Here is a 27879-nt window from a genome sequence, read left to right as displayed (position 1 = left end):
AATATAGTAATACTTAAGTTATTTTTATGCTGGAAATATTAAATATTAATATTAAATATTGGACATATTAAGAAGGTATAGGTAAGCACCAAATGCTTACTAATATTCATCTTGAACCAATTTGCACCCATATCCCCATACTAAGAATACTGAAGTTTGCCTTCAGTATTATTCCTTACATTTTAAATATTTCAAAAATTGTCATTGGACGTAGCCAGAGAACCCAAAATAAAAAAAAAATGCATTTATCTTACCTGCTTGGAATATCCAGTTATCCAAACTGTCTTCCTAATGAGTGACAAAGGCACAAAACTTGGTGATAAGAGGTTGATCCATTTGTTCTTTCATTTCATTTCACTTGTATCCTATATTCCTCTATGTCCCTTTCTGCACCTAAATTGATTTTATCATCAAGCCAAAACTTTATTATGCTTCCTATTTTGAAAATGGATATAGATTGCATTCTACAGAACAATGCTCCCTGTTTTCTCAGCAAGAGTTTGTCTCTAAACACTGCATAAAAAGCAAAAACCTAATATAACTAATTATCAGAAACTTGCCTGCATGGACCTGCTTGTCTGAATTCAAACAAGAGGGTTCTAGAATTAGACAGCACCCAGGAAGTTCATAATGAGCAAAGTTCACAGAATTCCCAGAAATCAGTTATTTTGTAAAATGGAAAGGGCAACAGATTGAGAACATTCAAATGATTTCCATTAGACCAAAAACTACAGCAGAAAGAATGTGTAGACAAAAATACATTTTAATAAATTATATAATTCCATAAAGTACAAATATCATGTTCTGCCATATTTTTTCTTTAAGAAATAAAATAACTGTAACCAAGTAGGCAGTGTGATTTTCTTTTCTCCATTTAGTAAAAGTCAGGCTTACAAATAATTAAACCAATTAATGTTCAAAAAAATTAGATCAGTCAAGCAGAATTAATAGGAATTTCATCTAGAAACATTCAACATGCAAGGATTGCAATTTGGAACATGTTTCTACAAATGGTACCTACCCACTCCTCCTAATTCTTTCAGCGTGTTGGATTCATTTGGCAATCTGGCCTCTCGTGACTATTGAAGGAACAATGTTGTCATTTACCTTCTAGACAAGTATCTTATTATTGTGACTGTTCCAAAGGGGGTGGGGAACATGCTCAAGGAGATTTTAAAACGACATTTCTCAAGCAGCAGGCCCTTTAGTCAAGGAAAAACTATTGCTACATAAAATATTGTCAAAAGCAGTTTATGATATGGCACTAGCGGAAGGCAAGAGAGCCTCTTATTCAAACAATGAAAAACCACACCAGATACATACCCTTGAGACCTTTCTGATAATGTAAATAACTTTTCTTAGCTGAATAGTTACAATTAAGAAAATTTTCGTGAAAAAAACAACTTGCTGCAGAAAATTTTCTCCAAATTATACAGTACTTACACTTCTGTTTATATATGAAAAATTGGCCGCATGTTATTTGCCACATTTTAAATTATGGAATGTTAAATATGAATTTTTCAGTATAAAATTCACAAGGGTCTTGTGTATTGCATATCCAAAAATGGGACATCACTGGGCTAGATGAGAAGCCCAACCTGAATCAGAAATGTCACATGCCCATCAAAAACTTACAAAACTATACTGGAATCAGAACAATAAACTATTATTGTAACTTCTGCAAAAGTAAATGAAACAATGCATTAAGGTGGGGTGCTTATGTTAAACCCTGTCTTAATTATATGCAATATTAGGAATGAACGAGAATTAAAAACTAGTGTATTTAAAATGTCTAAGCAAAAATTATAATACTGTACAAAATGCTCTTTAAAAATAATGAAAAAGTAAAATTTCTCTTTGAAAATTAAATTATAACATATATAACACATAATTCCATAGCAATAAGCAGTGATTTTGCTTTTTCAAGACAAATCATGTTCTAGTTTGCATACTCAAAAACCACAAATGTTAAATAAAATCAAATTAAGCATGCACTCTTTTTTCTTTTGGAAAATTATATTTTTCCTATTTACAATATTTACATACACATTAAATAAATTACCTTGGCCATTGCTTTAATGTGTGGCCTAGTGCAATGCCCAATACTTAACCTAGAATAGCTACTAGGTCCCAAAATGTGAATTGCCTCTGTACTGTCTTTGAGGAGTTTTTTCCCCAGAATTTAATAATTGAATTATCAGCCTTCAGGAAAACATTATCAAAATTGAAAAAAACACTTCCAGGAAAAAGTATGCTTGTTAAAGATCAGTTAATTCTAAATATATAAGTCATGGAATATTGATGAGGCTGTGATCCTCTTGGCTGTGTGTTGGATTTTTAGCTGTGTTTCTTATTTGGCATATATTGATATAAATAATCTGCTCTGTATAATGGGCAGAGCATAAGAAAATAAAGCAACCTCACTTTTAAAACATCCAGCTTTAATTTCATAGCATGATTTAGGGGGCTTTCTTGCTTAGAAAAGAAATAGTAATATTTTGGTTGTAATACCTCTTAGTCATACCTACTTTTTAAACTTCACAGTAAAGATTAGACTTTCATTTGGGAATGTGTTGATGTGAATGTGACAGATGGGCTACACGTTGGTCATACAGCCATAAAAGAGTTTGTACCTTGGCTCACATGACCAACAACAGGATTCGGGAAAACAGTCTTGGGGAAAAAAATTAACCAAAGATATAAGAAAGCCATAAGTAAAGGGAACACCTTCACCCAAAAAAAATTGACATGCAATCTTCTTGAAGCAAAATACGATATTAAAAGTTTCTGAAGAAAGTATATAATTGGTCTAATAGTATCAAGCCTCTAGTTTTTCCTTTTCTTCCAGAACCACAAGAAAGCCAACATTTGATTGGAAGCAATTGTTGCTTCCTCTACTCTTCCCTGGTCAGGACCCACCTGGAGCACTGCATCCAGTTCTGGGCAGCACAAAGGAGAAGGACAAATTGGAGTGAGATCTGAAGAAGGCTTCAAAGATGGTTAGGGATCCGGAAATCAAGCCCTAAATGAGGTACAGTGAAAGGATCTATGTTTAGCTTACAAAACAGGCAACTGAGAAGAGACAGGAGCATAGACTTCATATATATTAAAGATGCAGTTCTGGGTAATCTATCAGATAGTGGATTGGCTGATTCATAAAGTGGTGGGTTCACCTTTGCTTCAATATAAACAGTGGCTGGGTCACCATTTATCATAAATGATCTAGCAGGACTAGATGACCTTTGAGCTAAATTCCAACAGTTAAATGCTATGTAATAAACATGGGAAGATGGAAACCACATTAAGTAACTCAGAATGAATATTATATGCACAGTTTCTTTGACTAAAGTAAACAATACCATTTATTGGGACTCTACAAGCGCATCCTCCTTGCTGTACACCTGCCCTCTGGAATGAGGTTCCCTTCCCCAGAGATCTGGATGGCCTCCACCCTGGTGCTTTGGAGATCCTTGAAAAACTGGCTTTGTTACTCAAGTCCCATTCTGGGTCATGTGGGTCTGCTTTGTTGTTGTTGGGTTTGTTTTGTCTTTTGTTCTTTGTTTTTATCATGTATTATTTCATTGTTCTTCATGTTTTTAACCTGTGAACCTGTGAGTTTTTGGGAGTTGAAATAAAATAATGAAATTAACTGAAAAAAAGAAAAAAGAAAAGTGGAATCCTGTAGGTGTTTGTGTTTAAATAACTTGGGAGGTGGCTGAAGGGCATAATATAAGTGATTAAAGCTACTCAACTGCACTTTCATTCCTATGATGCTTTAATTACTTTTACAAAATAATTATAAAATAAAATAAAACTCACATTTATGGATTTTTTGTAATGTAATGATTCTCAATAACATGGTATTAAATCGTCTGTAAAAATGTGAGACTCGTTTAAAGATGAGTGAAAAGAAGTAATAAAATTCAAAATCTACCCAAATTGTTTTAGGAACCCCTTACTAAAATGACCATGAATTAATGGAGATGTAAATTAATGATGCATTTTATACTGTATATTTTTTTACTTAAGAATCAGCATACTGCTTAAAATACTGTTTAAAATATTGTCTTTTTGCTTGCTAAAAGTCAGTGTTTCAAATGGGAACCAAGTCTATCTAATGGTAATGAAGGTATTTCTGTGAATCTAGGTCATTCTTCCAATAAGCTAGACTACCTTCAATTGAAATTTATGATTTACATATTCATTTTAGATTAATGAACTCTGATAATTACTATGTCTGCTTTTAATAATCCTTTACTTTTATCTCACCAGCATTTACAAAGTTGCATAGCTGTTCATTTTCACAACCTTAAGCTGATTGAACAGAAAATGGTCATGATCCAGATTCATATACTGAGAATGCGAGATGGTGCCTGGAAAACAGCAGAAGGATTTGAAGAAAACTTCGTCTTTGCTTCAGGAATCTAGACAGGAAAAAGAAAAAACATGGGGGACTGGTTGTAATACTGGGGAATTATGGATATTGTAGCCCAATAATAAACGTACAGAATGATTGGTTGAGGAAAGCTGACCTACATTATTTGATAGCATTTCTCCTATTGAAGGAATTAAAAATATTATTTCCTGCACATGGCTTGCCAGCATGAGGATGATCTATTTGGCCACCAGATAAGTAATGCATTTAAATGGAATTTGACTAGTCTGTCATGCCCATATGCAAGTAACGGAGGTTGGAGAGAAAAGATAATCCCTTAAAATCCCTTATCATGTTTCAAATTGCAGATTTTATTCAGATTCCCCCTTGAAAGATTTTTTTTTAATTAATGGAGTTAAAATAGGCTATAACTTAAGCTTCTTCAAACCTAGCAAATTGTCCCCCAGATATCCACACACAAAAACTTACATAACATCTCAAGCCCTTATATACATGACATTTAAGTTATTGTTTATGAACATGTATTTATATTGTGGTTAACAGTTTCAGTATGAGGTAAAATCCAGATTAAATACTTTAATGCCAGTACAAATAGCCTCATGCATATGTAATACCAAGGCACAAAATGATGACATAGATACATAAGGGACAATATGCTGAATTATGAACTAATTCAGTCATTTTGGATTAATATGCATGCACACTTTTCATCACTGTTATGTTTTCAAAAACTGAATAAGAAGTCTTCACAAAATATTAAGTGTGAGCATGGCCATTATTAATGGATTATAATTGATATAAGTATAAGACAATGAGGAAATGAATTTCAACAAATATAAGAAAGTTATACTAATTTTACATTAATACTAATTTAGAAAACAAACCTTCTATGTTCATATCAGAGCTATTTAAATTAATGTTCTATACATCAGATTATAGTATACATTTTTGGTGGTATAATTTTTTAAAATGATCATAATTTTAAAGCCATTTACATTTATTTAAATTTCACTTATTTACTACGCAAATAAGTGTGTTTGGGATACCATATGTATGGAAATCTGTCTTGTATCCTTATTTTCCATTTGTTAACTGCCCAATGACACTATCTGGAAATAAGTTCTCTAGACCTTCTTTCAGCTCTCACTTTACTTCATTTATTCTCCAGCATCCTTAAAAAATTCTTAAGAACATACATCCTTAATGGGTCAATCAAATGTGAAATTCTGCAGTGGTATACAGTAGTTTTAGCTGGGCCACATGAGATGGATGTCCCAGACTTCTACTGTCCTTAGTGAAAAATTGGCAGGGTCCCTATTATATCAGGTTAACAATTTTCACCAGTATACCAGCCTCCCTTTTGGTGGGTGTTTGGTTTCAAGAGATGAGCTAAATTCCATGAATCAACAAGTGGCTCCAAATGAGGCTATGTTTAAAACAAGAGGACCCAGAAATTAATATTGCTTAAATTGGGATTCAATTCAATGTAAATGGATCATGTCCCTAGGACTACTTCTGCTAAATCAAGGCACCTTTCCTGACTTCTATTTCTATTGATTTCCAAATTTCTATTAATATTTATTTATTAATATATATAAATTAAATGTATTAATTTCTATTAATATTTAATGCTTTGAAGCATTTCTTTCTAAACTTGCCATTTTTTAAAATGGTCTGTTTTCTACTGGTCAAACTTTAGCAAATCTCTGCATTCCAAAAGCTTTACCTTAAAGTCTGACTTGTAGCTAGATTCTTGCACAAAGTGATCTTCTGGAATAATGAACCCTTGCGTTGTCTTTGTAGGCCTGGATCGTTTTTCCGCAGACCATGGGTGATATTCATATCTAAAATTAATTTGTAAAATGGAAGTTAAGTGGATGCTGTTGCTTTGAAAAAGAAAAGGCAAACTAAATCTGCTTTCCCATCATATACAGAAAGTTACAAAAATATTTCACTAACATTGAATATGTATGTATATTTCAATTATATAAGGTTGATTTGTGAGTAACATTTAAGGTGTTTTTTGAAGGAAAATGTTGAAAGGATTAGGAGGTGCTTAGGAGAGCATATAGCAACTGTAAGACAGCCTTCTCTGAAACCTGTATGTGTATCAGTGGTTGAACTCTGGAAATTACATTCCATCAGATTATGACGACTTTCATGGACATTCACAGTGGACACAAATGTTGATATGTGCACAATTCAAATTCTGACCTTTTTGTGCTTACATTGTAAAATCATATAGCAGTATGTAAGATGTGGAGCTTGTGTCCCGATACTGTTATTCACATTTCATCATTTTGATGAATGCGCTCAGCCCTTGATTCCTGGGCTATTTCATATATTATTATTTAATAAGCATTTGTGTGTAAGAAAGTATTGGTCATTATTTGGACACAAATGTTGCTGTATAAATACACTGGATGCCTAATGGACCTTGTTTTTCAAGCAAAGGCAACAAGTTCACTGCAATCAAATTTAACCTGAGGTGACAATATACAGATAGAGCCATGTTTTCTTGATTATAGTGGGAAAGGGGCACGCCATTGCCTCTACTCAGGATTTTTTTTTTCCTACGTAAGCCTGAACTCTTCTAGTAATCTCAGATCCAAATATTAACCAGGTCTATTGTCACAGCAAAGAATGGTTAAATGCTGCTGATGGATTAAATAAGTTGGACCAGGACAGGAGTGGTTCAGGTTCCAACTTAGTTATGAAAGTCGGTGGGTGACTTCAGCCTAATCATTTCTATATTAAATCTAATATATTGTCCATGTTCACTGTAAAACTAGTATGTTTAGGAGAGAAGATTCCGTGCATTATTTTAAGCTTTCTGAGAAAAGCCAGGATATAAATACCATAGATTTAATAAAATATTAGTTAGAATGTAAATACATATAACATAAAAGACTAAATACAATACATGATCCACTGAAAGTATATTCCATAGTGCCAATTACTTATTGCTGTATAAAGAAAGCAAAAATGATGTACTGAACTGACCTTCCACCATGATAATGAACTCACATGAGCTCTTGGAGAAAGGACAGGACATTAATCTAAATAACAACATCCTCAGTATACATTTGTGATAAAATGTCTAACTCACCTGGGAACGTGGGGGAGGGAGCACAACTAGCACGGAAGAAGCAAAGCCATTGGGGAAAGATTCCCCAGTGAGGGGACAAGGAAAACATGAGAAAGTGACTCTGCCTTAATTCTGCTAGGGAAGAGCTGGATAATTGCTTTGGCAGGCTTTCAAGATTGTTACATTACCCTACTACCAATAAAGTTCTCTCCAGAATTCTAGTGGTTCTCATGTCCCGAGTTTGCCTGCCTTGAAAGACTTGAGCAGATTCACAAGCAGTTGGTTTGCACACGCACACAGACATACACACGCGCGCACACACATACATACACGCACAATCTGTTGGGACCCGAAGAGATGGAGCAATGCTGTGCCTTGAAGTCAAGCCTGCAGCCTGGGGAGAAAAAATGGAAGGAGTTACCTGTAAGAAGTCCTGGCGATACCCGGAGGCGAGGAGGAAGGCCACACCTGTCTGGAGCCAACGTCCTTCTTGCTCACCTCCTGCCTTGCCGCCGGCAGCACGTACACGCGAGACCCTGCCAGGATGTCAGCGTGGGGAGAGGCGGCAGGGGCGCCCGCGGCCGGGGGCGCCCGCGTGGGTTCAGCTTTCCGGCACACCCCAAGCCAGGGCAGGGTGTCTCTCTTCTGCAGCGGCCACGCTCGGAAATCCTGCTGGTACTGAGTCTCTGCGGCGAAGGGCTCCTTCCGGTGCCTGCCCCTGCTTTTTTTCGACGGCCTCTTGACAACCACCAGGCTGTCCCGCAACGAGGGGGCGGACGCGGAGACCGGCAGGGCAGAGGCTGCCCGCGGAGGGGCTTGGGGCCGGCTGCTGGCGGTGCCTCCGGGCGGGATCCGGGGCTGCTGTGGGCTGCCCCCACCGCCCGCTTCCGCCCCTTCTTCGATGTCGGAGTAATTGTGGATGGTGAGCGGCACGGCCAGATCCGACTTGTCCAGCTGGTTCCAGAAGCGCGCCAGGCAGCACACTCGGCTGATGCAGGGCCAAGCCATGGCGGCAGCACCGCGCGAGGATGCAGGGATAGTTACCGGGACCTGGGGGTGGGGTGGGGGCGCCTCAGCGGAGGAGGGGGTGTTCTGCAGCACGCGAAGTGGCTTCCCCGGCTGAGAGTTACTTCCAGCTCGCTTCTCGGTATCAGGCTCCCCCCTCATACCACACTTTGGTCAATCGGTTTTCTTTAGGAGGCTAGCAAACACGTGATGATAGCTCAGTCATTCATTCCCATCCCCACCCCCTCCCCACCCGGCGTGACAGAAGGAGCTTAATGCAGCATTGGTGAGGGATTAGGAGGGGGAGACTAAGGGGTGACACATAGCACCAGTCACTAAGTCTTTCTGCCCTATCATCCTACCTCTTTAGGCAGCACCTTACCCCTATTTAGCTGTAATCACTGCAGTCTGCCACTTCATTCTTATACATGTGTTCCATGAAGAATTTATTATACAGTACATGTCTCCTGCAATCTACATGCATTCCATGAAAAAATTATATACATGCCTCCTGCAATCTAAAATAGGGGAGAGAGAAACTCAGGTATTAGATGATTAATCAGGAATGAAAGGGGGAAAGGAAAAATAAGCGGCAATGTTCACAAAAGCAGCTGGATATTGCAGGCATTATACAAGCACTCCCAATGCACTGAGGTCAGCATTCTTCTTCCTTTACCAGCAGTATTTAAGTAAAACATTTCAGAACTGGTGAAACTGGTCTTTATAGGATTAACCTGCAGTATTTTGTACCAGTTGGTTTCTGAGTGATGCAGAGTGGCAATCCTATACATGTACATTATAGAAATCAAGCTGGAAGTTCATCAGTCAATACACCAGTTATAGACTGTTATCAGCTGAAACACATTAAAAACTATTCTGGTGAAGGAAGGACTTGAGAGATCTGGGAAAGATCAGAAAGCAGATAGCTTTTTTTCTGGAAGTGTATGACCCATGCCTTTCATATATTAACCAATGCTTTGCATATTATACAAATAAAAGTAGAATTATCCACTTGTAGTATGGATAATAAAATGGCTTTGAATTAATTTACTTCACAAGAACCATGTAAGTTAGTGAATTTCTTGACGTCTGTTTGGATTAATGAATACAAAAACAAATGAAAACTAATATAGCAATAATTAATGAGCAAGTTCAGAATTTAGAATCAATGCAAGAATCAAGTTTGGAGCCTGCTTTATTGTCAATTCTTAATTTTTCCACAATAATATATGGACAAGGGTTAAAAGATATTTCACATTTGAGTCTATTAGTTGACTTATTAACACTGGTCCTCTGTATCTACATTGCTTGTAGACCCTCCTGTGGGGTAATTATTGTATTATTAGTAACAACTATTGTTCTAAAGGATGTATATGTTCTCTTATAGTCATTCATTCCTGGGTGGCTTGTATATTATCATACCAAAACCCATACCATTCCACCTCAAGAGGGAGGAAAGGAATGGGGGAATGTAGTAGTATAACTGGATGTCGGCCACATATGTTGAAATATAGGTACCCATTGATAGGTATGTCTTTAGCTTAGAGCAGGGGGTGTCAAACTCGCAGACCAGATGCATCACACACCGGCCATGCCCACCCGATTTAGCAAAAGAGAAAAAAGTCATGATATGTGATGTGACAACATGACGTCGCAAGTTTGACACCTCTGGCTTAGAGACAGCAATGTATTTGTACTACCTAGTACCAATACTGCAACCCTGGACAAGAGTTAGTTAACATAACAGACAGCTGTCCTTCTAGGGCAGAGGAATGTAATTGTGTAACAAGACATCATAATGTAAACATTGCTGTTTATAGCACAGGTTGATAGTATTAAGAGTGATATTGCAAGCATAAAATATCAGGTCAATTGTTTATCAAAGCATTTCAGGAGAAAGCTCACAATCTAATTGTATTAGCTGCTTTATCTTTGTTTCAAATATAATTGACAAAACGTATGTTGGCAAGGAGTCCAATGAACACTGCAAGTATATTCCAATAAAGTATACTTTCTGGCTTCTATCACCAAATGCTTTGGTCTTTCTTTTAGGCAAGAATTTTTTCACAAAATAATTTAGAACAGACATACTATTCTCAGGAAAGTGGGTGCCATATATATATATATATATATGTGTGTGTGTGTGTATGAGCCCTATTGCAGGGGCAAGAGCAGTGACAAAGCGGGCATGCTTCCTTGGTCCCACAAGATGACAATGTTTAATTGAGAGGAACTGGACTACATTATCTTTGTTTAAATATGCCAGGCAGATAGAAATGGAGATAGATGGCACATAGATAACACACCCTGTGCCATGAAGGGCTTTAGAAGTGATAACAGGTACCTTGAACTGCACCTCAGAAACCAAGCAGCAACTCATGCAGCTTGCTCGGGTGCAACACAAGGACATAACGAGAAGTGCCCACTACGGCTTGCACCACTGCATTCCGAAAGAGTTATAGCTTCTGGGTAGTCCTCAAGAGCAAGTCCAGGTAGAGCAAATCACAATAATCCAGTTATGAAGTGACTGTGTCATGAATGATTATTTAAAGCCCCCCCGCCCCCAGTCAGGGAAAGAGTACCATTGGTATACAGGATGAATCTGCAAAAGCCCCCCTGACCACAGCTGCTATCTGTTCATTATGCAGTGGCTACAAGGGAGATACAAAGGTATAATGTCTGAGAACACCTTCTGTATGTGTCTATTCACATTAAATACAGGTAGCTGAAGAATGAAAAATTTTCTCTAAAAGTGGCATTGGGATTGTTGCTTAGGAACTATTGTCCTATATTAAAAATGAATTAATTAGACAATTGATCCAATTTTAATTCAGCTCTAAGATACCTCAAAAAAGGATACACCCTTACTCAGTAATAAGGTACAAATCTTTGTTTCAGGTATACAATTTTATTTACCAAGCGTATTTATTTTCATTGTGGGGCTAGAATTTAAAGTCTTAGTATTAGTATGTAATTATGATTTAATCAATACACTATCTTGTCTCCAATACATGTGCTCATTTCAGCGCAAATATATTCTGAAATGTAGCAGCTGAGAGTCCGCTTCATTTATTTGGCCTCCATGTCTTCACTGTATGCCATGCTTTCACCACTGGTTCTCTATTATTCCATATTAGCTTATTCCCATACATTACATACCATCTTGAAAGAAAGAAACAAAAGAAAAATTTCACAAAACACATTAGAGAGAAAAGAACTGCTTATACATAAAGGTAATTCATGATAAAAATAATTCTTAATAGTAAAGTCGGACCCAAGAAAATGACAATTCACAGGATCTTTTTGAACACAAGAAAAATATAGTGATATGTCATAATTATCATAACATAATATGAATACTTACATGCCAAACAGAACTCCTCCAAGATGCGATGCATGGTCAAAAAACCTCCAACCCAAAATTAGTCCTACACTGTCCAATGCAATAATAGCTTTTAAAGCCTAGAAATGAATAAATGATTTATTGATAAAGTGCAATAAGTAGCAAAGCTACTATAGTTATAGATGTATCAGAAACATTTATCCCATACTCATAAATTAGCATCTGTTATGCAGTCAACAGTATAATGCACAGTCAAATGTACAGATTATACGAAATTGTGATTTGAATATACATTTTTCAACAGCTTAGCCTCTGTTCCTAATATGCAAAGTAGAAATGTCATCAAGTGTAGCATAAAGAAAAAGGAAATCAGCTGTTCCACTACATCTACAACCACTACTATACCTACAACCTATATAACGTAGTAGGTTTCTGGTTCTCACAGCAATATGCACCTTAACACTTTTTATAATATTCCTTTGGAATTTGATTTATTTGATTACACAAAGAATCCAATAGTTTTGCCTTAAAAATTCCATTCATGGAATAAACCCACTGCCTCACTGCTCCATATTGTCAGTCATCTAGACTTAAATAAAACTTTCAAGTTTTATCTAATTTTGAAATGCAACAAAGCACAGAAAATTGCTCAGGTATATATGACAACAGGTAAAAGAAATTTTCTGAACAATTATTCAAAGCTACTTACATTTCCAGCAGTAAATGTGAACATTGGAAGAAATATTATAGCTAGCTTGGCTTCTGGTATCTTTGTACACACTGCTCCAAGGACAGCCATTATAGCCCCTGACTAAAATCACATGAAAACAGGACATAAATGAACATGCTCAGTCTTAAAAGTTGCGACTATTTTTTGTACCAAAATGCAATTGCATAAAAACTCTTTTTCATTTTTTTCAAAAGTCAAATACAGGGGAAAGATGCTTAAGGGTTTTAGTTGTAGACAGCCCACATACTAACAGCTACTTTAAAATAATTTTGTCTGTGACATGTTCCTGTGACATGAATATCAGTTTTTTCTGCCTATGGATCAGGGTTTTCTTTAGATTACCCTAGAAAACCACAATTAAAAATTAGCTGTTTTATTGGAACCAGTTCAGCTAATTCAGAGGAAATAAACTCAAACAGTGAGTGAGATTGATGTGGTGGTTAAAGACACTGGAAGACTGTGAGTTTCAGTTCTGCCTTAGTCATGACATCATTGGGGTCAGCCCTAGGAAGAAAAGAACGGCAAACAACTTTCAAAGTCTTCCCAAGAAAACTACATAGACTCATCCAGGCAACACCCAGGAATCAGGATTGATTTGAAAATGTTTACCCTCTGCCCCCAACCAGACAATTAATAGAGAGGAACAAACAGATAGCTGTAACATTAAACAAAATTAGTTACAATTGCAAATAAATTCAAAAATAAGCAAGATTATTACAAGATTATCACAAAAACTAAAATGGGTACTTTTTTATCAAGTAACTCAACTAAGACACAAAATATTTAACCTAAAAATAATCCTACTTCTTGGTAGACTGCAGTTTATAGAAAAATCTCAACATATTAGAATATTATGCTAGACTTCATTGTAGCTTTTTAAAAAGACATCTTAAGTTCTGTTAAAGCAAAATACAGTAGGCACCAAAATGTATCTAAAAACCATCTATTTTATAGATATTTAATAGCACTTACAGCTCCAAGTGACGGTCCAAACTTCCCAGTGGCCATTTTACAGACATAACTGACAAATGTGGAAACAACCCCTAGAAAGATTTTTTTTTAATAGAAACATAAATTCATTATGAAAACCATAATCATAAAAAATGTTTTTGCTTTATATTCCATCTCAAATGTTCAACAAGACATTTATTTGTTATCTGTTAAATTTATTTGCTGCCTATTTCATTGTGGAGCTATTCTAGGTGGCTTACAATGATCAAAAAGGAAGAAAGCAAAAGGAGTGCAAACTTAACAAAATAGAACAAAATAAAGAATGAAAAAGAACACAATGAGCATACATCAATATGAACCAAAATCAGTTTTTTTTATCTTCTATGGATAAGTAAATAATTACTAGGTTCATACACTATGATAAATTAAGTGGGCTTGCCGATTTTTGATTTAGTGTACTCTCTGAAGCCAGCCACTGCAATTTGTAAACTATTATGTTTGGCTTATCATTATGTAAACAATGTATATTATTACTTCTTTTTAAAAATGATGGGCAAATTATGCCCAATGTTTGAAATTTAAATGTATTACTTTCAATACTGATTCAGTGCCCAAACTCAACTCAAAGGCAAGTATAAAAATACATAAACAATTAAAAAACACACATCAAAGACAGAATTTTGAAATTTATTACCTGCAGATAGGTATACTGCCATGAATTGCTCACGTCCCAGAATAGAAACTATGCTGGTAGAGAAGCTCCATAAAACATACATGTTGGCTACCATATGTAGAAATGAGAAATGACTAAAGGTGGATAGCAACATGGGAAAGCACAAGACTCCTACATTAAGATAGAAAAAAAATGTTTAGATAGTTTAAGCATTTTATTTCTGGATATTGATAAGTTGAACTGTTAAGAAAATGGGTAAAAGAAAACAGACTTGCTATAAGTTACTTTTCAATATTCAGCTATAGACATTTTTGAAAAAATTAGTAGCACAGATGCTGATGATCAAAACTAGACTCCAGCATCATCAAGAGAACAATTCTCCTACTATAAGGTAGCACACGCATTTGGTTACAATATACTTCTTACAATGCATTGATAGAAGAATTTTCTCTGCATTCTAAATTTGGTGTATTACTGTAGTCAGAATACAGATCATTAACATTTATTCCCAGAAGCTGTAAAAGACCAATTATAAGTTTTGTGGAATTTTAATGAGCAACATATTACTGTAATTATAATTAACTGATATGCCCATAAGGTAATAATAACTACATGCTATTTAACTTCAAACAATGCAAGATCTAAAAAATGAAATATAGGAGCATGATTCCTCATCTCCAATTATGAGTGAGTTTCCTTGAGCCTCAAAATCTCAGAACGGTTATCTCTTTAGTCCTTGCTCATCAGCTTAGTGAATCTTACCAATGCAATCAGCTTGTATTGGAACAGATCCTATGATACTTTTTCTCTATTTCCAAGATGACATATTATTAAGGTATTAGCAATGTTCCCCTCCATTTCCTAGAAGATTCTTAATAGGTTCTTACCACTTTTGTTATTTCATCCTCACAATAGAGGCACGCAGCTGCAACAAAAATTGCCCCTAGTAATTTATTTTAGGGAAAATTCTCAAATAAAACATCAACAGAACTTGACAATTTAGTACTTTATCAAAAGCTCTCAACTTGAATCTCTAACATCAAATATGACTGTCATAAATCTTGGTGCTGCCGTAAGAGGTGTTCAATAAATGTTAAGATACAAATTTATAATTAGAGGATGGGTAAAGGTAAAGGTTGCACAAAGGTTGCACTTGCACATACATGCTAGTCATTTCTGGCTCTAGGGGATGGTGCTCATTTCCAAGCCGAAGAGCCAGCACTGTCCGAAGATGACTCCCTGGTCATGTAGCTGGCATGACTAAACACCGAAGGCGCAGGGAACACTGTTACCTTCCCACCAAAGTGATCCCTATTTTTCTATTTGCATGTTTACATGCTTTCGAACTGCTAGGTTGGCAGAAGCTGGGACAAGTAACGGGAGCTCACTCCATTACGCAGCACTAGGGATTCGAACTGCTGAACTGCCGAGCTATCAACAAGCTCAGCGCCTTAGCCACTGAGCCACCATGTCCCTTGATTAGAGGATGTCCCCATACAATTTCTTATTGTCTTGTTATGCTGGATTCCATAATTCTGATCATCATCAGCTGTGCTACTCCAGAGTGATGTGAGGCACAAGTATTCTATTAATAGTTTTTAACTTGTCTTTAAAATATAGCGCTTTTCAATTAAATTATATAAATTACCGTATATACTCGAGTATAAGTCGACCCGAATATAAGCCGAGGCACCTAATTTTACCACAAAAAACTGGGAAAACCTATTGACTCGAGTATAAGCCAAGGGTGGGAAATGCAGCAGCTACTGGTAAATTTCAAAAATAAAAATAGATACCAATAAAAACTTTCACTAGGACAGTTGAGAATAAGTTTGATGTTCACAATTTCCTCTTTGAAAGAGACCAGTAAATAGGGAACAAGAAGATGAAGAAAAAGAAGTGTGTTTTTTCACACTTTTCACACTGCAGTGAACAAAAATGGCATCATAGGAACAGGCTTATTCTCAGTCCAAAGGTTTGTTTCTGATTTCTTCCCTGATTTAAGGGAAATTTGGGAAACGATCTCACTATCATGAAAGGTTTAATTGATTCACTAACCCAAAAGAAGATGATGATGATGACAGTGGGAGGCAGGAGTCACTCTCTCCCTTGCGTGAAAAAAGCAAGAGCCGTTCTTATGATCTCTCTCTCTCTCTCCCTCCCTCCCTCCTCTCTCTCTCTCTCTCTCTCTCTCTCTCTCTCTCTCTCTCTCAGTAATACAGTCAAGCCTTTTCAGCACGCACGATCACTTGCCGCACCTGCACCTTGCAAATGCAAAATCCCGGGTTTTGCATTTGCAAGGTGCAAAGCGGCGGCGGCGGATCGCACGTGCTGGAAAGGGCTTGACTGTTTTACGGGGAGAGAGAGAAAGAGATATTATAAGAACGGCTCTTGCTTTTTTCGCCAGCCCTGGGCACTGGGGGCTTGCAAGGGAGAGAGTGACTCCTGCCTCCCACTGTCATCATCATCTTCTTCTTTTGGGTTAGTGAATCAATTAATTAGGGAAACGATCTCAATATCATGAAAGTCAGTGTTCTCTGCCCGTGGGGCGTTTGGAAAAAATCCACGCGCATGTAAGGGGAATCAGAAATCCCTGCGTTCAACGCCTAGCACAGCAGAAGAGAAAACACAGCTGTGCGCAAATACTGGGAAAACCTGATTGATCAGAAGGAAGGAGGCAAAAGAGGGAGGGGTGATGGTGGACGGAGGTCCCACTGGTATTTGTGAAACACTCGGTCGGCAGCACTTAAAATCAACGTCCTCGCTCCCACCCCACCCACCCACCCAAAGCCACGAAGTCCCCAATCGCAGCCCAGAATCACCCTCCCTCAGGGGCAGCAAAGATGGCCCGGCGTTTCCGAGACAAGAGCTCCGCCGTGCAATGAAGCGCCCTGGCTCTAGGCTCGCGGCTCAGAAAACAACGCGAGCCGAGGTGGCTGGCTCCGCTGGCTTCATTTCCTCAGCCCCAGCTGCTTCAGTCCGCTCGGGAGGAGGGGAGGAGGTGGTGGCGGCAGCTCATGTTTCCTGAGCTCTAGGCTCACAGGTTCAGAAAACAACGCGAGCCGAGGTGGCTTCGGCTCGCTTGGCTCGCTTCCTCAGCCCTAGCTGCTTTCAGTCCGCTCGGGAGAAGGAGGCGGTGGTGGCGGCTCGTGTTGTTTTCTGAGCCCGCGAGCCTAGAGCTCAGAAAACAACGCGAGCCGCCACCACCACCTCCTTCTCCTCCTCCTGAGCGGACTGAAAGCAGCTGGGGCTGAGGAAACGGCCGAGCGGAGCCGGCCACCTCGGCGTCGCTGTTTTCTGAGCCCGTGAGCCTAGAGCTCAGAAAACAACGCAGCTGCCGCCACCACCTCCTCCCCTCCTCCCGAGCGGACTGAAAGCAGCTGGGGCTGAGGAAATGAAGCCAAGCGGAGCCGAAGCCACCTCGGCTCACGTTGTTTTCTGAGCCCGCGAGCCTAGAGCCAGGGCGCTTTCATTGCACGGTGGAGCTTCTTGTCTCGGGAAATGCCGGGCGTCGTTGCTGCCCCCTGAGGGGAGGGTGATTCTGGCCTGCGCGATTGGGGGACTTCGTGGCTTTGGGTGGGTGGGAGCGAGGACGGATGGAGTCCGCGAAGTGGGGCTTGCCTGCCTCTGCTTCCTTGGGGGCAGGGAAGGGGGCTCATCTGGACCAAGGGTGGGTCTCCCCCTCAGTTTCCCCTGAAGGATCTTCTGTCGCTTTTGCCTTCTCCCTACGTCTTCCTTCTGTTAAAATCCCACACACACACACACACACACTTATTTTCGGGCGGATAGATTTCGTGTCTGAGCATTCTCACATGACGGTGGGTCTTTTCCCCCCCCTAAAAACAGTTAAAAAAAGAAAAAACAATATATCCTCATGCAAGAACTTTTCTGCTTCCGATTACCCCCATGCTTACAAGTTGCAAAGGAAACACGAAAGCAGGGAAGCGGCTGCCCAGCTCCGGAGCTCCACACCATTTTTTTTCAGAGGGGAATCTCACTCGAGTATAAGCCGAGGGGGTTTTTATCAGCACAAAAAATGTGCTGAAAAACTCGGCTTATACTCGAGTATATACAGTAAGTTATGTCCTGACTCCAGTGGTTACTTTTGTGTGTGTGACTCATGACATGGCACTCAAAGACAAAATGTAACTTTCAGTTGAAAGAAATTGGACATCCCTATTTTACTTGAAAAAGATAAAAATGTATTTGGAATTATGGCTTAGAGAAAGAAGGGGCCTGACTACCTGCATCCTAGACATTTTGAATTTCTGCCATAAAACCCTTTATTATAGGAAAATGAATTGGGCCAGGATCTTTTTAAAACACTTTTTCTTTGAATATTCATTCAAAAATATAAAATGAAACATAAACCCACAAATAATAGCAAAAATGGAATGAACAATTTGTGATGACAAATGTTTGTAAAAAAGACTCTATAACACAGTTAAAAATATTTATACTCAGGTGGGTCTTTTAAAATGAATAAAGGAAGCAAATCAACAAATATTAACCTCAGCAGAAAAGTTGGAAATAACAGTTTATTGGAACTATTCTAAAACATTTAAAAGTGAAGAACTTTTTAAACCCAACAACTGGGATTACTATCAAGCTTGTGTTCACATTTTGTTAAGAGCACATCAAATACATGCAATTTATCTCACTAATCTGATATTTAATTTAAATAAATATCTTTAATTAATTTAAAAGTAAATTATTTCAAGAAATCATTTATCTTATATTGTCCACGTTAGAGTGGTAACATTAGATAAGAAAGAAACTTATTATGTAAGATACTTATGATAAAAATATGAAGATAAATTATCTCATATTGTAAGCTATTTACACAAAAGGAAACAAGATTATTTCTGTGACTCAAGCCAAATATTATTCCACATTAAAAATCCAAGGGAGCAAGAAGCTATATAATTTTACATGCATTATATTATACTCACGAGAAGCTGGGTTAGATGTGAAATATGTGACCATTATCCGGCTCAAAGCAGGTATTCGCCATAAGCAGAATACAAATACATTTGCAGCTATTATACCTGTGAATAAAAGAAAAATTTACTAATAAAAAAGAAAATGCTTTAATTTTTAGTGTTGACAAGGCCAAAAGTTATTGCAAATACAAGTCAGAACATAATTATTTTATATTATGCAGTAATTACATAATGCAAAAAAATCATTTTAAATATGAAATCACCCCAGATCAGGCTGTCATATTCCTTCTCTCAATAGACAAGTAATTTTAATCCTTATTCATATACCCATGTGGTAATTGTTTTATAGAACTACTTAAGTAAATAGATAATACAGAAAATACTAAGGTATCTCCATACATTCCTACTTTTATTTCTAACAATTGAAGAAACAGTGAGGTAATGAAAAGACTGCATATCTAGAAATGGGTGCATCACAGGGCAAGAAGTTTTGAATTAACTATTTCAAATGGGCTCACTCATTCATCCAAAATCCAGGACCCATGATTCGTATGGGATTAAAATTTGGCAAATGTGTGGCTGCTTCAGTGCTACTGCACCACTGCAATCAGCAATAGTCACGTGATCGCCACCCTACAAGGAAAAGGCAATGTTTGCTCCCACTACTTTGTGTTTCTGTTTAGGTAAAGAAATATATCTGAAATAACTCATGAGTTGTCTAGTGAGCTCTATTCTCTTTCCTAAAATATACAACAGCTGTGCTTATTTCACTTATACCATATTTATCCAAAAGGAAAATTCTTTTAAAATATCAAAAAAAAAAAGAGATATGAAATTCAAACAAAAAAAATCATGTGCAATACCCATCTTCTCCAATTTATCATTTTAGGATTGCCAAATCTACCGAACACAATCATGTAGATTTTTCCCACTTGTCAAAAAAAATCTGTGCATCTGGTATTCTTGTATACAGATATGGCATATATATTGTGTGCAGAAATCACACTGAAAAAAGGGGCAGAAAAATAAAAAAAATGTATTGAATTAATAGCAAGTAATTAAAACATTGACTGAAAAATAGAAAATAGATTTATATAAAATCTCTTATAGTTAAAAAAAATCCATAAAAACTCCTCCTTCTTCAGTAGAAATAGAATGAAAGCAAGACGAGGAAAAACTGCATTGAAAATAAAATAAAATTGGATGAATGAAGTACTGATTAGGCCTTACAAAGAGGATTACATTTATTAAGCAAGCAACCTATGTAACTAACCCATTATGACTAATCTTTTGGGAAATTTTCAAAGGTAACCAGACTTTTGCAGCCATTTGATTTCTCATCTTTCTGAACATTTTTCTGTTTATGTAAAGGAAGAGAATGATGCAAGTCATAGGTGAGAGAAAGACATGTCTTCCTATGGATAAATATGGTGTGTGTGTGTATGTTTTCTTAAGTTTTCGCAGGTATTTATATGTATGGTATTCAGCTGTGTTCGGGTATTTTCCCACGTCATTATATTTGTGCTTTTAAAGTTGTAGCGATGTTTCGGCAGAATCTCATTTGCCATCATCAGGCATCATCATCACACAATACACAAGCCATTGATGATGGCAGATGAGATTCTGCCGAAACATCGCTACAACTTTAAAAGCACAACACACAAATCAAATGAATTTCTTGCAACATCCTAATACATACTACTTTCTATGCAAATCAAATAATTATAACAAAAAATGACATATTGTGTGAACTAGCTCAAATCATGGTATTTCTACAGTAAGAAAGAGGAACAGGCCAATATTATCAATTGTATAGATGGAATAATCTGAGTTGAACAAAATGTTATATCTCATTAAAAACTGCCAATCTAATACTAACTACTGTATCATTAAAACAGAGTAAATTACATGGAGAGTCTAAATATATACTGGACATGACTGCCTTATGTGTATTAATTTGTAAGCATGGTATGAAAGCCATCCAGTAACATACTGTACCTGTTTGCCTCATTTCTCTTCCTGAGAATGTCTAATACTTGTAAGCTAACACAAACCTGACACAGCCCGTTGCCCGTTGCTAAGACTGTTCCACCAAAGATTAATCTGAAAGAGAACAAGCAATAGTGTTATTCTGATACTTCAATAAAACAGCCTTCCCCAGTCTAATAACCTCCTAATCAATTGGATTACAACAGATAATGATTATAACAGCAGTTTAAATTTAATTAATCTCTTTCATAATGCAAGTTTTCCAAATAAAGAAATATTTAAGAAATTAAGCTTTTAAACAAAATAAACTCTTATTATAGTACATACCCAAATACAGGATGATTTCATTTTTAAAAATCTATCATCTTTCAAAAATTATCACAATGTATCTTTTTCCATAGGTGTATAAAATAATAAACAAATCTATGCCAATTCTTCCTTATTAATAAGGCTATTTAAAAAATAATATCTAATTGAAGTAACAAACTCTCACATTCCGATACATTATCAGTTCATCAACTATATTATTTTAATGGGATACAAGAAAATCAAGAATCAACATTGAGAACTTGCTTCCTTATTTACTAACACATCATTATCTTACAAAACTTAAAAAAGGGGGAAAAAATAAACCTTAGCTATATACTTCTAAATATCTCTTGTAGGATATCTATTTGCGAGAGATGGGCAGTTCAGAAATGTGAAAAATAAATAAATAAAATATGTACTACTTCTTGGATACTGATTTGCCTAAAAAAGGGTAAATTGGCCCCACAATTCAGCACCAAATTTTTATAATGCTGTCTTATTAACGGATGGAACATTCACCTCTATAAATAATCTTTTGGAAATACTCTTTTGGTCAAGGAATATTTATCCACTGAATTTTGTAAATGGAGATTTCTTCCTCAGCTTTACATACTAGACTACCTCAACTAAGAAAGTCCCCTAACTGAAGGAGAAATCCTGGATGAGCCAGAAGGACTAAAACACGTTGAAATACCAATGAACTATATAATTTTGTTACGTAATAATTCATGTAACAAATTTAAAATGGTGTGTATGTGCCCTTGCACATATGTAGAGATGTATCCAAATGAATCATGGTTTGCAAAGTGACCATTTTTTGTGAATATGGTTGGCTGAGCATGAAACATGAAGTATCAAACAAGAAACAAAGCAACAGAAAATAGGCAATAGGACAGCCAAATGAGATATGAAAAAATAATAGAGGAAATCTCTAGGTCACCAGACATAACAAAAGTCATTTTCACCTACTTTCTTCCTGCGGGCTTTTTTCTCAATCTACCTCGTATTTATTTTTGTGATTTGTTAACTACAACAGAAATTGTAATGGAGAACCTAAAATTAGTATAAAATAAAACTGTATTACTTTACAAAAATATTGTTGTCATATCTGATGACTAAACTAATTCTAGCCCTTTAAAATACAATTATTTTCATCACTGAATGCAAGCAAACAGGTGCAACAATCATAATATTAACTACTTTATATCTTTTCTTCATGTTGACTCTTAAGATATATTAATTCACTTAACATTTTCTGAATATTATTGTACAAGAGGAAAAATTAAAAGAGTACTTGAAATAATGCATGCATTCTTAATAACATTAATAGCAATATTCTATTTTAGCTTTTCTAAAGCCAACTTCATTCAGATATATTAGACTACCTATGATAATCTATAGCTATTTTGGCTGGGGAATTATTTATCTTGATGAAATATGTTGAATCATAACTCTGTAATACAGAAGAAACTATTAGAATACAGAGTAAAATGTTTCTACCTGCTTTCTGAAGTGGAGTCCTTTCTGTGGTTGTATTCTATCCAGCCAGTCTGCTTGAGCATTTTCAAAATAGTTTTGGAACTTGGTTCTGAGATGTTCATATTGCCAAATAGCAGCTGTTCCAAAAGCACAGCCTGAAAACTAAATGATGTTAGGGATGATTTAATCAAAACTTCAGACAAACATAATTCATTAAGATGTAGACAATAGTAGACATACTAATGATACAATAGGAATATCCCAATTAAGCTACAAACTGCTTTGTAACATCTGCTATAAATGATTAAGAGAATACATGAACTTTGAATTCAAAGAATTGCCTCTGGGAAGCTTTAGATTAAAAGTACAACCCTGTGACTTTCACATTTAAATACTCTGAAAATGCACCTACATTGTCCATATTGCTGCAGTAGACTGTCAAAACAAGCATTATCTTCTGTAGAAATTCTGCAGCATATTATTTGCTGCACAGTTTTGTTAATACAAATTATAATCTGTAGTGACAGAAAATTTATGAACCATTTGTACCAGTTGTTACTCTGTATTACTGTAATTTACAATGTATTCAGACTTTGTGTAAGTTTCATTAATAAATAAACTCTGGTTAAAAACAACACTTCAAATAGTGTATACTTCATATTTTTATTGAACATATTGAGCCAATGTTAATCAGTCATGTTGGGAAAATGGTGTGATAACAGGTAGGCTAAGGGGCATGTTCCAATCAATCAGATACAAAAACCCAAGGCTGAATGGTTGGCAATGAAATGTATTATGTAAAATAACAATTGTAAACATCAACAGAATGCTTTTAGGAAAACTTTTTTTTTATTTCAAAATGGATGAGTCAAAGCCCTAACTTTAACCCAATTGAAATGTTGTTACATGATATGATCAAGTAGTTCATTTACAAAAGCACAAAAATATCAATGAGTTTGTGCACAATTTATCAATGATTCAGGAAAAGTTTGGTGAAGTTACTGCTGCTAAAGGAGATAAGTTGCTAAATCTAAAGCTTCATAAATTTCTTCCAAAAAGGACAATGGCAGTTGGTTCATGGTATTGGAAAAAGACATGACACAGTATATCATTGTAAGATTTCTATTTAACCATAAGCTCTTTATCTATTAATAGAACTTGAGGAAGCTTAGGTGACCTTGTAGTTCACAGCACTACATGATTATAGATATTTCTAAATGGTTCACAAATATTCATTTACCAGAAATGCTGCCAACTACTATTGGCAGCAACATGGAATTATCAACAAATTATTACCCCAATTGTAAAGAAGAAAGGTTTCACTAGCTTCTTTAGTGAACGGGAAGATTCATGAAAATCCAAGTCCTTAACTGGAGGAGTCAAACTGCTTTTGTGTAGCTTAGTGCCAGTTTTCAGTGCTGGTCTTCTGAATCCATTTTTTGGTTGTGTAAACAGAATAGACCTGTTGAAAGAATATGTTTTAATCATAAAATTAAGTTATTCTGTGGAAAGATGAGGATCAATAAATATAATAAATAAGTAATAGTAAAATAATAAAAGCCTTTAATCATAAAATATTTTGAAATGTTTCCAACTTGCAAAGGTTTACTAGTTTCTGACAATTAGATGTAAAATCAAACTTCCATTTCTACTGTAACTTTACTGTAATGCAAAATTAAAATGTACATTCTAGATGTACAGGCAATGATTGTACAAGAACATTATCAGAATAAAAAAAAATCTCATATCCTATTACTACCTTATTTTTCCTATTATGTAAATAGATTATTTTTGCTTATATTCTACATCAGGGGTCCAGTAATATAAAACTGATACATGCAGGATGATTTTCAGTGAAACCTCGTGCACAAAGAATTAAAAATGAAACTTACAAAAATTAATTGTGTGTTACAATTATAATCTATCTGTTATTCAACATTAAGCATACTTTGCTGCAAGGTGACTCAAGGATGATTCATTTGTGGGGGGAATAGTAATTAGTACTAGTACTAGTAAATAGTAAATAGAAAGTTCTACTATCTTGCAGTACTCTTCAGAAGAAACCTTCAGAAACTAGAATTTTTCACTACTCATTTAGAACAAAAACTATTTCTTTTGGTTGAGCAATTTGCAAATTTATTGCTTAAATACTCAATTGTCAATATTATTTGTAAGCACCTAACAAAGCATTGGCTTCAGGCTCAATCCCACTTCAAAGTACCAATATTGTCCAAAAAAAGGGAACCACAACATCATGCCTTCCACTCCCAGAAGGATACCACAACTGATAGTATCAAAAGTCACTGAAACATCAAGAACAGCAGGATGGATATGCTACTCCATTCTGAGCCCACGAGAGGTTATTGGCAAGTGTGATCAATGCTATCTCATTACTACAGCCAATCCTAAATCTTGATTGAAATGGTCCAAATAACTTTTTCTAAGCCCAACCACCTTACAGAGTTATTTTGGGGGAAATGAAAGGAATAATGTTCACCGCTTTAATTTATCTATAAAGTAATAAAGACAGGATTAAAAAAAAATCAAATCAAAATAAATTTTCATATGTGTAGCAGAGGCTTTAATCCAATAATTACATCAAAAGAGTTTCACACAGCAGATTCTCCAAACATTACATATTTAAATACTGTTATGAATCATAACGGTGCAAATTATAGATTGACTTATGCTCATTTTAAATATCAGCAGTTATCCACAACTGGAAAAAACAAAGACACTATACCCTTAAGGAGAAGATATTACAAAAGTGAAGAAGTTCTGTTAGGCTGCCTATTACTGTCACTAGTTCAAAGACAAAAACATCCCCACCACAAATATGATTTTTATGGCGAGTCACTCCCTTCGCCTTCTTAGCATCCCTTCCTAGTGCTCTTAGTTGGGGGACAGAAAAGGACTTTACTGTGTGTCCCCACCCCACCCCATATAGTCCTTATAACAAATTAAGCCACTTTTCCCACCATTTCGATTTCCAAGAGCAGTCATCCGAATTTTTGTGGCTTTTTTTCCTATACTGCCTAATATAGGACCAAGCTGGTTTGCAGTAGTATTACAACTCCTCCCTCTATCCGCCTCAACGCCCTTCAGTGGTTACATCCACACAACCATCTTATTCATCATTAACTACGGTTTGTAAATTAATCAAATACTAGGGATCGCATGGCACGCGCTTAACATGGGATGCACGCCAGGCGGAAATATGGATAGCTAACTTGTTAGAGGGCTTAGCAATGAACGCTTAGCAGTACCTTCTCCGCCCACGGTTATCTCTATTTTTACATGGAGTTGTGTTATATCGTCTTACCTGCGGGCCCATGGTCCACCACCCCATAACTCTTGCTTCACCCAGACACGGGTATAGCACTTCAACCCCATTTTCTTCACCTTCCCAAAGTAATAGTTCCGGGTTAGCAGCCACAATTATCTGCCATCTTGAAGCCGCTGCCCTCACTCATCTGAGGGCGTCATGTCGGCGAAAGGAAACAAGAGCCTTTTTCTAGCGTATGGCTGGAAAGGAATAGCATTAGTCCCGCCTCCGCACTGAAGTGGTTGGTTTCCGGGGTCTCTTCAAAGGCCACATGACTTCTTGTGCCCATCCCCGCGTTCCATTCCAGTTTTTAAGCGCCATTTTAAAACAATTGAGGTCATTCTTCCGTTTTTAAAAGTTTATTTCCGCACATCTCAAAGCTGAATCGCAAGCAGTGACTTAGCCCTTGTAAAAGGAGTGTTTGGGGAGAAGGTGTTCAGTAAAATGAAATGTTTGTTTGTTCCTCCCATATAGACACTATAACATACGGAAAGAAGAAACAGTGCGTTCATTAATGTCGGCAAGAGCAATAAGAAGCAGAAGTCACTACCAGGAGAATCTGCTCTGAAGAGTTATTACTGTGACCAGCAGAGCTCTGGTTGTAGCCATGAAAAACATCTGCATTAGAATGGATTTCTGGACTAGTACATTTCTGGAGGAAATACCTACTTAGTATCTGTAGCATTTATTTTTGCCTATATAGGCATAGCTTCTTACAGATAATTTTGTAGGATGTTTGAAGCAGGGCTTCTGAACTTAGGATTTCAGCATCTTTTTACAGGCATGTGGCGCACAAATTCAGATGTTGGTAGGTGGACAGATGAAAATACAGTGCTTGGGAATTGTTTTTATCCGCCAAAATGAACTGAGTCATAAGGTTCCAGAAATTAAACTAACTGTGAAGTCTTTGATGCTCTCTGAGCTTGGCTATTTACTTGCCGATGTTTCATTACCCAACTCCATAGCAACATCTATGCAAGTAAATGTGGAGCTTGGTCCCTGTTGTATACAGTACCTTCCTCTACTATTTGTATATAGAATGCAGTAGTTTGTATACTGTAGTTTGCTATTAACTGTATAGCTAATCCCAGGGACTAGGCAAAATGATCAAATTAAGTGTATATAAAAGCATAAATTCTTGTAAGCTCTGGTAACTAAATGTCATCATTCTGTGACATTTAACACCTGAACTTTTGTTGTTGTTGTGGACCTGTCCATTTTGGATAACGTAATCCTCATAAGGGATATGATGGCTCAGTAGCAAAGACGCTGAGCTTGTTGATCAGAAAGGTCAGCAGTTTGGTGGTTCGAATCCCTAGAATGAGCTTCTGTTACTTGCCCCAGCTTCTGCCAAACTACCAGTTTGAAAGCATGTAAAAATGCAAGTAGAAAAATAGGGACCACTTTGGTGGGAAGTTAACAGCATTCCTTTGGTGTTTAGTCATGCTGGCCACGGCCACATGATCACAAAGATGTCGTCGGACAATGCTGGCTAGAGCCGGAAACAATTAGTACTTATGTGCAAGGAGAACCTTTACCTTTTAATCCTCACATATACCATAGTCATTAGAGCCCAAAACTTGGTGTACCCTTCATTTAGGAAGTAATCATGTAATTAATTTTTCAGCTGAAAATTTATTAGCAAGAA

At 36.6% G+C, this 27879-nt stretch overlaps 2 protein-coding genes across 4 annotated transcripts; both read right to left on the bottom strand.

The window, feature by feature from the left end:
• Positions 1-260: 260 nt before the first annotated feature.
• MAP6D1 (MAP6 domain containing 1) lies at positions 261-8763 on the bottom strand. Of its 3 annotated transcripts, XR_015749439.1 has the most exons (5): positions 7906-8762; positions 6123-6240; positions 4270-4424; positions 2920-3022; positions 261-393 (listed from the first exon to the last, which is right to left on the bottom strand). XR_015749439.1 is itself a non-coding variant. In XM_026679840.2 (4 exons), exons 1-3 carry the CDS (start codon positions 8649-8651, stop codon positions 4347-4349), a joined length of 942 nt encoding a protein of 313 aa, XP_026535625.2. In that variant the 5' UTR covers positions 8652-8763; the 3' UTR covers positions 746-3022; positions 4309-4346. The 3 variants fall into 3 exon arrangements, 1 of the variants encoding a protein (XP_026535625.2); XR_015749438.1 differs by lacking the exon at positions 261-393 and having other exon boundaries at positions 746-3022; XM_026679840.2 differs by lacking the exon at positions 261-393 and having other exon boundaries at positions 746-3022; positions 4309-4424; positions 7906-8763.
• A 2614-nt stretch (positions 8764-11377) lies between these two features.
• Positions 11378-26319, bottom strand: PARL (presenilin associated rhomboid like). Its single transcript, XM_026679584.2, has 10 exons — positions 26229-26319; positions 24203-24368; positions 22928-23068; positions 21184-21232; positions 19139-19234; positions 14208-14357; positions 13535-13605; positions 12542-12643; positions 11854-11951; positions 11378-11651 (listed from the first exon to the last, which is right to left on the bottom strand). Exons 1-10 carry the CDS (start codon positions 26297-26299, stop codon positions 11555-11557), a joined length of 1041 nt encoding a protein of 346 aa, XP_026535369.2. The 5' UTR covers positions 26300-26319; the 3' UTR covers positions 11378-11554.
• Positions 26320-27879: the final 1560 nt, after the last annotated feature.

The sequence above is a fragment of the Notechis scutatus genome, chromosome 4, assembly GCF_049901735.1.
Source record: "Notechis scutatus isolate UNSWTSFEM ecotype Mainland chromosome 4, rNotScu1.2, whole genome shotgun sequence".
In the NCBI taxonomy this organism is placed as follows: Eukaryota; Metazoa; Chordata; class Lepidosauria; order Squamata; family Elapidae; genus Notechis; species Notechis scutatus.
Note: the sequence above shows the minus strand (reverse complement) of the source record. Positions and strands in the feature narration are given on the sequence as shown.

Excerpts from the sequence above, each read along its gene's own strand:
- PARL (XM_026679584.2), bottom strand. The coding sequence starts at position 26,299 with ATGGGGTTGAAGTGCTATACCCGTGTCTGGGTGAAGCAAGAGTTATGG. Across the intron at positions 13,606-14,207 it reads GGCAGTATACCTATCTGCAG|GGGTTGTTTCCACATTTGTC; the intron begins GTAATAAATTTC and ends AAATCTTTCTAG. Across the intron at positions 12,644-13,534 it reads TTGGACCGTCACTTGGAGCT|TCAGGGGCTATAATGGCTGT; the intron begins GTAAGTGCTATT and ends ATGTGATTTTAG.
- MAP6D1 (XM_026679840.2), bottom strand. The coding sequence starts at position 8,651 with ATGAGGGGGGAGCCTGATACCGAGAAGCGAGCTGGAAGTAACTCTCAG. Across the intron at positions 6,241-7,905 it reads ATCGCCAGGACTTCTTACAG|ATATGAATATCACCCATGGT; the intron begins GTAACTCCTTCC and ends AATTAATTTTAG. Across the intron at positions 4,425-6,122 it reads GCTACAAGTCAGACTTTAAG|ATTCCTGAAGCAAAGACGAA; the intron begins GTAAAGCTTTTG and ends TTTCCTGTCTAG.